Source organism: Chaetura pelagica, unplaced genomic scaffold (genome assembly GCF_000747805.2).
Source record: "Chaetura pelagica isolate M959 unplaced genomic scaffold, ChaPel_1.0 scaffold344, whole genome shotgun sequence".
Taxonomy (NCBI): domain Eukaryota; kingdom Metazoa; phylum Chordata; class Aves; order Apodiformes; family Apodidae; genus Chaetura; species Chaetura pelagica.
This window is the reverse complement of record NW_009953098.1, coordinates 919022-931830: the sequence shown is the minus strand read 5'-3', so window position 1 is coordinate 931830 and position 12809 is coordinate 919022. Positions and strand designations below refer to the sequence as shown.

The window sequence follows — 12809 nt, the reverse complement described above, 5'->3', positions numbered from 1 at the left end:
CTCAGCCTCCTTTTCTTCAAACTGAACAGCCCCAGCTCTCTCAGCCTTTCCTCACAGGATGCTCCAGTCCCTTCATCATCGTTGTGTCCCTGTGCTGGACTCTCTCCATAAGTTCCTTGTCCTTCTTGAACTGGGGAATCCAGAACTGCACACAGTGCTCCAGGTGAGGCCCCACCAGGGGGGAGAACCTCCCTTCACTCGCTGGCCACACTCTTCTTAATACACCCCAGAATGGCATGAAATGCTGAAGTTGAAGGTCTTCCAACACATAAAACTCATTCTGTGACAAGGAGAATGGTTAGCAAGTTCTCTGGGGTTGAACACCCTCTTCACAGAGCTATGCAAGAACAACTTTTGTGGTATCATCTGAAGCTTAATTCACTTCAACCCATACGCAGACATTTTTTAAATTAAAAAAAAAAAAAAAGAAAAGACACCAGATGAAAAAGGCTTAAAATCCACTTTAATAATGCATTCCTGTAACATTCCTCAGACAAACTCAACCTTGTTAGTGGGACAATTACAGCTTGTGTTCAAACAGTTTACACTAAAAGAAAAATCTTGTAGTACTTCTACACAAAAGACAGGCAAGGTTAAGGTTATACAAACATTGGTTTCAGTTAAATCTTCAGCATGAGATACAGTATCGTTGTTCAATAGATTGTACTTTACTACCAGTAAAAATAAACAGCATTACAACACATTATCAAAAAATCCATCCAAACAAGAGCCTCCCAGCCATTCAGGCTGCACATGACAGTCAACTGCTTTAAAGAAACAGATGGTCCAGATAAAAAAAGTAGAACTACAAGTTAGGAGAAAAAAAAAAAAGGACAAAAAGAAAAAAACATAAAAACTCCCCCAGTTCACTACATGACGGATCATTTGGAGCTATATAAATTTACATAATCATGGGAGCTGTGAAATACCCAGATGCTGCCCAACTTCTTCAGACTTCCCTGTGCTCATATGCCAGGTACATGACACTAAAAAAAATGCCCTGACATACTGTAATTTTCTCTAGTTTTTTTCTCAGGACTCCAGCTGCAAATAGGAACCTGGAATGGTCAAGGCATGAGGGTCTTTGCCAGATGTCACCATTACTGAACAACTATGGCAGCCTCCCAGAAACCATTTTTCACATTGAAATTATAGGAATGCACCACATGAAATTTTCTAAAACCTTTATCATTCAGACTGCACTCCCCTTGTCCCAGAGTGGCTTTACCAAACCAGGCCCTAATGAACTATTTTTAATATCCCCCCCCACTGCCCTGAGTTGAACCCTATATGGCCTGCCAAGATTCCTTTCCTCTTTGGGGTGTGTGCAGGGGGGAGCTTTATCCTGTTAGTATCTGCGACGCTTGTTAGGGCCAAAGTCACCCCCTGGGTTTCCTCTGTTGAAGGCAGGTGGGTTCCCTCCCATTGCTCCAAGGCCTTCCATTGCACCACCCTGGCCAAAGCGATCTGCAGGTGGTGGTGGGGTCTTGTCATGAGGACAAAGGCAGAAGAGGCAGGAAGAAAAAAAAAGAAAAGCCATTTCAGTGGATTCAGATTCTACCAGGATTCCACAATTTCAGCTCACCTTGCTGCAAACCTTCACCAAAATTATCCCCCAAACCCGAAAACTACTGAGAGGATCAAGACTTTCAGTCTGTGTGACTGGAACACAGTGTGCACCATCTCAGCCTAGCGCCCTGCTCTGGAGCAGGGGGGGAATGCAGCCTGGGAAGGAGAACCTCAGGTGTCCCCCAAGTTCCTTCACCCAGAAGGAACACAAACGAGGAGCAGCACACTGACACTAGAGCACTGCCACCAGCCAGGGCTGCACAATACTCCAATTCCAAAGTCTCCAATACTAGTCCTATGCCCTGCTTGTATCCTGTTATTTCCATTCCTTTGGACCTCTCCCAGCTGGGTTAATGCTATTGCTCAGCCTCTTCCTTCCAGCAGGGAGATGATCGAAAGATTAACTCAGGTTGGAAGGTAGCTCAGGAGGTTTCTAGTCCAACATCCTGCTCAAAGCAGTTAGCTATGAGGTCAGACTAGGTTAGTTGCAGCTTTATCCAGTCAGGTCTCCTAAATATCCAAGGATGAAGACTGCACAACCTCTCTGAGGAACCTGTTCCACTGCTTGAATGTCCTCATGGCAGACATACTTTTGGGGGAAGGTACTGGAGGCAATCAGAGTCTGTTCCTTCCCCTGGACTGGGGTTAAATTACTACACAGAGCAGAGCTGCTTTACACCAGCAGCGATACACACATGCAAATCATAACTGGTATCAGTCCTGTAGAAGGCTCCATAGTATTGCCTGGCTCTACAGAACAGGCTCCTCAATTTCCTTGTGTCTATGCATTCCCTCAACCTCAGCTGTTCCACTGGCCCTACCACTCAGGTAAAAAAAGCTTGTAGCCAAATAAAACTGTTCTTTATGACCAAAAAAAATTAATTCTGTGATGTAGCAGTCAGTATAGGTCAAGTCTAAGTAGAAAGGTATACAGGAAGATCTTTTATTAGACCAACTGATATAAACTGCTAAAGGAAGATGAACTTTCAGGACAAGTTGACTATGAGCGTTGCTGTTTCTGCTGCTGACTGCAAGTGCTGCCACTGTGGGAGGATCAAGTCTCTGTATGACAGAGAGGAATGACAGATGCCACAGAAGCCATGATCTATTGTGAAGCCCTGAAGTGAAGTTTAAAACTAAATTAAAATGTTAAAAAGGCAAATAACTAAGTATAACCTTCACTCATTCTTTGCTCTTTACTTCCTAAGCAAATTACCTGAATTCATTTTAGCATACTTATTATTACAATGCTCATTTTAGCCTATTAGCATAAGAGATAATTGTTTTTAAAACTAGTGATGGGCACAACATTTCTGAAGGCCTAGCTTTATGATTGCAATAATCTATTCTCAAAACACATTTGTTTAACAAAGTGCTTCCAACTACACCATTTAAGAAATAACCATATATTATTGCTAACATCTTTCTAACAATTGTTTTAGCATTAGTTATCTTGGAAGTAAAGCAAGTAGTTATTGGACTTGGCTCAATCTGAAAATCACCAACTAGTATCAAGGCAAGATTAATTTTTAGAGTTCAGCTGGAGATAAGCAACAGATCTAAGTCGTTTAGCTTCAGCTTTAGCACCACAGTGCTCAACAATGGAAATAACACAATCTGTGTTTAAAACTTGCACAAGAACCAGAAGCAGATACATTACCATTCCCATGGCTCCATCAGGGATCATAGCTCCAGGACCAGTTGCAGGAGGTGCTGCAGCTGGGACGTTGGTACCACCCATAGCTCCTCTATTGTTAATGCCAATAGTACCTGGAAAAGTGAATATTCCTGGCAGTGACCAGGGTCTGCTCCTCACTTCAGAGTCAGAAAACCCTGTGTGAGCTCCCTGCAGTGCTACCTCCAGGGGTAGAGCCCTTATTTATTGACCAGCTTTGCACTAGTAGGTCAGGACAAACTTCTTCATTCCAGCACCATCTGAAACTACAGCAGGCTCTAACATTTGCTCCTGTGGCCTGAAACTCTCAATCATGGAGTATGAAAATACAGTAATCAATATAATTTCCCAGGCTCAAGGTCTAGCAATACATGTTGTACCAGTTTCTGGATCAGCACAAACTTCTGAGGCACAGGATGGGTAACTGACAGCAACTTCAACCAAGCTTTCTGCTTACTGAGGTCAGTCCTTCACAACTGGACAGCACTGCCTCATAAGGCAATTTTGTTTTATTTTTCCTGTCACATGAATGCTTCCTGTCATGGGACTGGAAGAGTATTACTGTAACTGAGTATCTAAATAAGAAGACTACTAAAAGAGACTACCCAAAAAACACAGACATTGTAAAGGAGGAAAGGACCATGCAGAGGAACAAAGATGGCCATGGAATGCTCTTACCTCCCATACTCATCTGTCCCATTCGCATGTCTGGTGGTTCCCGCTGGAAAAAGAGACACTCATTTAAAACCATAAAAATTCAGGCTTTGAATTATACAAATTCCATGAGCTTGGGGATTTTACTCTTGAAAACTGTGTAGAAAAGTTAGTTCCAGGGTAAATTTCAGAAGATCTGAGCTACCTTCACATTAACTGCTGAACAAATGGGTCTTATTTTAAATCTCTCTTTCTGAAAGCCTATTTTTCACAATCATGGTAAAACATTCAGCACGTGCAGATTTTACCAAACAGCAGCATAAAGCAGTATTTGATACCTGGCTAGGAAAATTTGCTGAACAGCAGTAACACATTGGATAGAACTAGTTTTGCTACTTCTTCAGCACAGGCAAGAAGCTCTTCCCATTGAAAGGAAGGCAAGCCTACACCAAGAGGCAGCACTGGGTCTCTGCCATTAAAACACCAGGGAGTGAGTTCAATTTCTCTTTTATTAACTGAGCACAGGGGACACACCACAGACCTCCCTCCCCGCAAAGCTGGGAGCACCTCATCACTTCAATTAGGCTTTTACTTTTTCCACAGTGGAAACGAAAGAACAGATTTCACTTCATCTGTAGTCTCAGTGCCACTGTTTATCACATGAAGGCAGTGTTAATCAGTTCTGCTATGCAGGATAACATATCTACACATTTAGGTCAATCACATGGTTTCAGTCCTTTTGGTCTGACATATTTAGTTATTTTGCTTAGAGGCCAACTTTTCCCTAGGATACATGATTTGCCACCCAGTTGCATTGTTGTACCACCTTGGAAGCACTACAGCTGCCTCCACACAATAGAAAGTTTCTGGATCTGGAGATGAGTTGTAAGACAGTTCTCTACAGAACTAGAGATACTGCTATTAAAAGGCAGGCTACCACACATTTTCCAAGAAAACACTTGACCAACTGACTTTTAAGTACAATCAATAATCATTCCTGCAGTAGTGCCTCAAGTTCATCTAAGCATGAGGTACAGCAGTACTTCAGGACAGTACATCTTTCTTAGCATATGTTCTTCTGAACAGCAAGACAGCTTCTGAGGTCCCTACGTGAAGAGCAGTGGGACAGTAACTGAAGTATTCATCTTTTCCAGACTAAACTGTATTAAAGAGTGCAGAGAGTCAATAATTTAGGGCAAAATGCCTTGAAGACGTAGTCCCTCACCCAACAAATTCAGAAAGCCCTGTGCTGTGGAAGGGCATAAATCTGAAGTGAGTGTACAGATGTAATGGGAAGACAGAAGCAGTCATACCGCATCAGCAAAGTTCCCTTTAAAGCCTTCCTGCTGGCGTCTCATCATCTCTTCCTGCTGCCTCCTCATCTCCTCCTCACGGCGCCGACGTTCTTCCTCCTGCCTGCAACAAAGGTCCGAGGATGCTGAGCACAACATACACCAACTGTCTGCACCTTAGGGTTGCAGGCCTTCCTAACTAGTCTTGTTTGGAAACCTACAACTTCAAGAACATTGTCTTGCTGAGACCATAAAATATTATGTACCTCACTATCACAACAGAAACCTGGGTGCACACAGATGTTTCCAACACTTTCAATTTTAAGGAGCTCATGATAAAACCTAACATCAGCCCACCCGTGTGTCTCAGAAGCAGCTGAGGGAACTGAGGGAACTGAGGGAGTTCAGTGTGGAGAAAAGGAGGCTGAGGGGAGACCTTATTTCTCTCTACAACTGTCAAGCACCAGAACAGGTTGCACAGGGAGTGGCTGAGTCCCCATCCCCAGGGGTATGTCAAAGCCACGTAGATGTGTTGCTGAGGGACATGGTTTAGTGCACTTGGCAGTGTTAGGTTTATGGTCAGGCTCAAGGATCTTAAAGGTCTTTTCCAAAGTAGATGATTCTATGTAGAGTACACAGCAGCTCCCAAATACATCATGCATTCAAGCCAGACAGTTCTCAAGCCCCTTATGTTAAACAATTAGTCTGAAAATCTTAAAGGAGCTTCTCAAAATTATCCTGAGACAAGAAGAGCTGCAATGGAGAGAGAAATCTCTGAGACTGAGTTACTCCCTCAAAGGAAATGGTAAATTCTATGATGGGATTTCCCAACCTGCAGCACTGAAGCCACTGAAGCACTGCACAGATCCTGAATTTTCAATCTGCCTTGGTCAAGGAGCTAAATTGAGACAGAGAACTGTAAAAATCCACATAGTGCTCAGTGAAAGAAATTCCTGACTCTTCCACCTTAAGCCAGCTGAACACTTTCCCTATGAACAAAAAGACCCCAAAGGTAGCAATTAAATTGTCACACTGAACAATTAGGTGCACTGAAGAAGCGTTTCATTCCATTTCATTAAGGATTCACAGTATTTCACAGCCCTCCCCCTTACCTGAGTTCCAACTGTTTACGTTTTTGCACTTCTTGGTTATGCAGTTCCTCCATTCTCCTCAGCTCCTCCTGGCGTCTCATTAAATCTGTAAAAGATTACAAGTAAAAAACCCAATTAGTGTCCTATGCCAACTCTCAGCAACTCCTAAAGTAGAAAAATAACACACAAGAGAACGAGGTAACAGAACCTCCAGCAATACAGCCACAATAATCCCTCTCCATTCACAGAACCTTCAGCAATGCAATGATACCTCTACAATAATCTCTCTCCATTCATTTGCCACTACCACGCTTGGGTAGAAGCCAAGCAGCTGGACCATGGGCTCACCTCCAGCAAACTCTAACCAGCATGCTGAGCCACCCACCCCTGGATGCTGCAGGGCCCCCTTTGGCTACTGTTGTGTAACCCCTGAGAGGTACCTTGCCGCATGAGCATAACCTGGTGCTCATGCCGAGCTGCTTCCATCTCCATTTCCAGCTTCTCTCGAGCTTCCTTGATGTTGCGGTCGACTTGCTCCTGCTGCTGCTTCTCCATCTCTATGAGGGCCTTCCAGCGCATCGCGTACTCGTACTCGAAGCTGCCAGGCTGTGCGAACCGAGGGGGCTGCTCGCGCTCCCTGGCAAACAAGAAGAGGTGCTGAATGCTTTGCCAAGGAGCCAAGAAAAAAACATTTTTGTGTTCAACGCAATGGCATCTCCTTTTGGACAGGCAACTGCTGGAAAGAGTCCAGTGCAGAACCACAAAGATGATGGAGGGAGTGGAACATCTCCCTGATGAGGAAAGGCTGAGGGAGCTGGGTCTGTTGGGCTTGGAGGAGACTGAGGGGCAACCTCATCAGTGCTTACAATTATGTTAAGGGGGAGTGTCAGGAGGACGGAGTCAGGCTTTTTTCAGTGATGTCCAGTGATAGGACAAGGGGCAATGGATGCAAACTGGAGCATAGGAGGTTCCATGTGAATATCAGAAAAAACTTCTTTACTGTGAGAGTGACAGAGCCCTGGGACAGGCTGCCCAGAGAGGCTGTGGAGTCTCCTTGGCTGGAGACATTCAAAACCCGCCTAGACGCGTTCCTGTGTGATGTACTCCAGGTGATCCTGCTCTGGCAGGGGGGTTGGACTAGATGATCTTTTGAGGTCCCTTCCAACCCCTAAGATTCTGTGATTCTTTTAACAAGAATGTGTTTCTTAGTGCAACAAGGGAACACATTTTCTTCTGCTTTCCCCTTTGAGACACCCGTTTGTCTGCTCCTCAGGAATCATCTTATTGAAAGGAGAAACTTAGGAAGAATCCTCCTGCAGGATTAACTAGACATGGAAACTGTGTCCCACCTTCCTCCATAAGAAACAATGACACTGCTTTTGTAAGACACCACAAGGTTCTGGGGAAAGACATTCAGAAATACTAAAAAGAAAGTCTCTGCACCTGCTGCACACTTTATGGACAGATCCACTCCAGAAACAAGCACTGCCCAAACACGTGTGCTCATTTCACTAATCTCTACACTTGCCTTCACCTGGAGCACATGACTGTTCTTAATGCAGCCTTCCAGCTCCTGAAGCTCCCATCTTCCTTGTTTGAAAAATTAATGAACTCACATGGTTTACTAATTCCCACTGCTCAGATCACATGATACCTACTTACACTGGAAAGCCTTCAAAAACCATGGCCTTATACCTGGAGAACTCTACAATCTCCTAATGCTATTCACACCATTCCTTAAATTTTCACAGTGGGTTCAAATCTGTTCCCTGTACAAACTTTCTGTAATACTCAGATTAAGTAACTGAAGCCTCATCTGACCAAAAGGATCTCATATTATCTCAAACTAACACAATTTTGTTATTCCAACAATTGTAAAGGACTTAAGAAAAACATGTGGAGGCTGCCAGTCCTAGCCAACAGCATGGATCCAAAATCACCGCTTTCTTTTAGCTATCCATGGCAAGAGAACAGTGTATGCCACTCTTTTTCCAGAGTCTGGTCACATTTACAGAAAAAAGGAAGACCTAAGTAGCACTAATGAGTGACCTTCCTAAGACTGAGGCACTAGTCAGTGTTCTAAGCCCGCAGGTAGTCTCATCTCAGGTCACACAGCAGGCACGTACTTGTGATATTGCTGGTTTTTGATGACTAGTTTCTCTGGTAGTCCCTCTTCATCATCATACTGATCCATAGGCTCCACAGTGACAGGCCGAGGGAAACTGTGAAGAAAAGATGAGATGCTTTCAAGAAAACTCAAGAAGGAGCTTGCAGTGTAGAACAGCATGTGCACTGTGCCTGAAGTCATAAAATACTGCTTTTAGCACTGCTCAAATAAATTCAGAGCAGCTGGGGATCTCAACCAAACTGAAACCAGAATTTACTCTGAACACTTTTCTTCATTTCTAGAGTAGGAGCTAAACTGTCAATCAAAACCTTTGTTGAATCCAAACCAACTGTACTGAAAGAGAAAATACTTTCAGTTACTGGTTCAAATTAACAGCTTAACTAGATCCTGACATTCTCCAGTAGAATCTACTCAGCACGGAGTCTTGCAGTTTCTAGTCTGGTTTTTATCCCTTTCCTCCCTTGCTGCATGGCCAAAGGGCTGCATAAGTCCTTGTGTGCCTTTGTGAAGTTGCCTGGAGCAAAGAGTAACTACACTGCTCCTCACTGTACTGCTCAGTCTTGTCCTCCGGGTGAGACCACCACATGCTATGACCTGCAAGCAGCAGTGCTCTCCACGTGCCTGCTGGTCCCTACAAGAAATCGACTGGTGCATTCACAATACAGACTCTGGACATGTGTGCTTCTGTTGTCCTAGTTGCTGTGTGCAGAAGGACCTGACAAGAGGGTCTCCAGTCTGAATTAGCTTCCCATCACAGCACTGATGCTGCTCATCCTTAGGACAAAGCATCAGAGCAGCTTCTCATTAGCTCCTCAACCCCATCTACCAGAGCTGGGGAAACGGAATAGAAATGATCATGCTGTGTCAAGCAGCAAGCACTGCCCAGACTCCAGCAGGGACACAGGATAAGAGAGGATTAAATATTTCTCCTCAACTAAAGATTCACATTATAGCTTTTAATTTCCATGTCATGTTCCATTAGTAATAGTCTTATTTTCCACCATTAACCAATTCCAAGCAGTTTATCTAGCTGCTCTTGTCATGTACCAGGACAAACCAGAAAAAATTTAATCAAAACCAAACCATAACTAGAAATAAGCAACACACTGGTTTGCTGTTCTAGATATCAGAATCTAATACACTGACAGCTAAAAAAAGATTTGCAAAGAATGCTACCCTCAGGTCTCCCGAGTTACACACTGGGAGCTATTAATTTTGCATGATCACTTAAAATTTAGTTTTTATGGCTCTTTCAGAAAACAGACTTCTGAAACAGCAGTCATCCTGCAATGCACTACACACTATGCTGGTTATGAGAAAAACATACTTGAAAAATCCCCCCAAAACCACCTGCTTTTTGAAATTGAACATGCTTGTGTATGCCTGTGCCACATGAAGGCCTCCAAGAAAAAGGAGAGAAGTGAGAAGCACAAAGCTTGTAAAACTACTTCAGCAATTAGCAGTACAGCCCAAATTTCAGAAAGTATTCTATTCACAAATTCCAGGTGCACACATACAAAATGTACCACCTTCTGCTCCAGATCTCATCTGTCCTGCTCTGGTTTTAAGAAACATTCCCAAGCCAACACCACCCCTCAACCTGCACACATGGCACCACAGCACTTCTTGCCCTCCACACTTACGTAGTTAGCAGGAAAGACCCATCACTACATCTATCCAGGGCTTTCCTAGCAGCAGGCTTCCCTGAGAACTCCACAATGCCTTTCCCAGAGGATCGTCCTCTGTCATCCACAATAACCACAGCCCTTTCCACCTGGCCAAACACCGAGAAGGCTTCTTCCAGGAGCTCATTGGACACAAACTGAGGCAGGTTCCTGACTGTCAGCGACGCGCTGTGGCACGCGAAACGCACTCGGAGCTGCTTCCCACGGAGAGGCATGTTGTCTAGTTCCACCTTTGCAATCTCTGCCAGAGTGCGAGTTTCCTGAAGGTAAAAAAAGTGATCATTAACACTCTCAGTGCAGCACAAAATCAGCCACAGTCACAAGCCTATTCCCTCTGAACAAATTCCTCTCCCAGAGAGGAACAAATAAATCTTCCCACAGCATCAGAAAAAGGGTCCTAACAAACTGTAGCTGTTTCCTATTACCAGTGACATGAGCCAATAAAGTCTGAGAGTCATTTGTCTGTCTCTCCCTTCTAGCCACACTTCAATGTGGTCCTGAGAGAGCCCCTACCTCAAGAGCATTCACCCAGTAATACCTATGTTCACAGAAACTCCATGTTCACATCTTTCCAGAAAAAATGGAAGTCCCCTTTGGCTATCCTAGCATCATGTTCATATTTTCTGTTTTCTACCACCTGCCTTCCGAAGAACTTTATCAGGTATCTCACAAGCCCTGCCACAAGCTGCTTGAACTCACATTCCTTCTCATAATGAGCTCCAGACAAACCCCTTGCAGAAGCTGATCTCATATTCCAGGTTACCAAGATCAACAGCAGGCTAAATTAGCAAGATACCTCAACATCTCCTACTCCCAATTAGAAATGCTTCTCCAGCAACAGTCAATGCCACAAAAACACCCCAAAGGTAGCAATTCACTCACCAGCCTGATGAAGCCAAAGCCTTTATCCTTGTGTATGAAGACTTCACCTGCCTTGCCATACTTCTCAAATAACTTCCTCATCTCTTCTTCTGTAATATCTGGGGGCAGATTCCCCACAAACAAGCGGCTTCTTTGGGTGAAGGTCTTTTCCCCAGGTTTCCGGAAATTCTTCAGGTCAATAGTCAGGCCTTCATCTGAGGGGAATAAGGTACACAGCTGCTCTACAGTTGGGGGGATAAATTCTATTAGGTTTCATCACAGAGACACAGGACAACATAGGTAACACCACCCATCCACTTTGGTCTCAAACCTCTCCAGCCACCTCTAGAGCAACAAAGGGATTTATTTTTTTTTTTTTCCATAATGGGCCCACTTTCTTTTTGAAGAAAAAAACGTGGCTGGACAAGAGTGCTCATTCAGACCAGTGAATGATGGTCTAGAACTTGGGAAAAGAACAACACTGCAGCCTGAAATGAGAGAGATTTCACTCTACTTTTGGAGATCTGTTCAAGATGACTGGCACAGAACAGCATCAACTGAAGTCACAATACAAGCTGGATAACTACAGAAAAGCCAGTTGGCCAGGATTTTTACTTCAAAAAACCCAACTCCAGATGTATAGGAAAATATACAAATGAGGAGATTTTGCCAAGACATGTAATATTTGATAGAGCTGTTATTCTCTGAAATGGGATTTGAGTTCTAGAGTCTTGGGTTCTAAGCTGAAGAGAAGGCTGGAATGATGAAAACAGTGGAAAAAACCCACCCCAAAAACCAGGCAGATAGGCAAGACCTCATAAAAACTGCAAAGTTCATCACAAAAATCCACATTCAGTAAGCAATGCTGTAGCTGGTACTAATAAACAGGACAGACTGAAGGAACATTCTCAAATCCCCACATGCATATACACCCTTAACTCAGGAAGTCTAGCCCAATCCTGGAAGCTCTGCTACACACCAGATGAACACAGAACTTTGCCATACATGACAGCAAGCTATAGAAAGCAATTTGTGCTTTGCAGAGGACACACCTCATGGCCACACATATGAAATAAAACTAGGAACACGAGTGGCTTGATTCAGGCTACAAAGGATGGCACTAACCAGGAAAGGCTATTCATGCAAAGACAATGCAGGCAAGCCATGCAAGGACAACTCTTTTATAGCAATAAAAACGCCTCCTTGGCTAAAAAGAATAATAACAACAAAATGTAAGATTTGTGAACTTGTTCACACCATTATTAGAAGTATTTGGGAATCAATTGCAAGGCCTGTGAATACAGTAGGAGGGACTTAGGGGAGAGTTAATACACTACTATTCTGCCTTAAGTAGATCTCCCCGGAGGAGTCTGATACGGCCCCTCACTAGAAGGTGACCCCCTGAGACCAACACAAAGCAGCAGCCACGTTGTACTGTTTCCAGCCTAAAGACAACAGGACTGATCTGCTACCCTTGTCTATTGTCTCCTATGAACTGCTAAGGAGCCTGTTTAACAGGGCCACTTCATAACATTACACAGGAACCTTTCCACTAGTCCTGTATCTCTGCACGTGTGTGTAGAGTTAAATTTGCAACTTGGACAGAAAATACACACAGAGGAATCATGCAAAGTGCAGATGTGACTTCTACATGATTTTCTTTTGAACAAGCAAAGTGTCCAAATTTAAAAAAAAATAATTCTAATTTAACTATTTTCTTAATATAACTAATTTATATTTCTTAAAAAGAAAATAAATCTAACTAAAGCACCTGCTCCCCCAAAAATGTTATGCCTTGCTACCATATTTCTAAGATACTCAGTGGGCTCAGTTCAGGCCCTAGAGGCCATTAAC

The 12809-nt window shown here is 43.6% G+C and overlaps 1 protein-coding gene across 1 annotated transcript; it reads right to left on the bottom strand.

Moving 5' to 3' along the window:
* Positions 1–443: 443 nt before the first annotated feature.
* Positions 444–11191, bottom strand: NONO (non-POU domain containing, octamer-binding). The gene is made up of 9 exons (XM_009997064.1): positions 10977–11191; positions 10053–10354; positions 8408–8503; positions 6722–6918; positions 6303–6387; positions 5212–5314; positions 3923–3965; positions 3230–3339; positions 444–1486 (listed from the first exon to the last, which is right to left on the bottom strand). The coding sequence occupies exons 1-9, from the start codon at positions 11055–11057 to the stop codon at positions 1349–1351; spliced, it is 1155 nt and encodes a 384-aa protein (XP_009995366.1). The 5' UTR covers positions 11058–11191; the 3' UTR covers positions 444–1348.
* Between the last annotated feature and the right edge of the window lie 1618 nt (positions 11192–12809).

What these genes read in the sequence shown, in the direction of transcription:
- NONO (XM_009997064.1), bottom strand. Translation starts at nt 11,057, where the DNA reads ATGAGGAAGTTATTTGAGAAGTATGGCAAGGCAGGTGAAGTCTTCATA. An exon ending in AAAAACCAGCAATATCACAA is followed by an intron (nt 6,919 to 8,407) that starts GTACGTGCCTGC and finishes CTTGTTTGCCAG; the next exon opens with GGAGCGCGAGCAGCCCCCTC. An exon ending in GGGACAGATGAGTATGGGAG is followed by an intron (nt 3,340 to 3,922) that starts GTAAGAGCATTC and finishes TCACTTTTCCAG; the next exon opens with GTACTATTGGCATTAACAAT.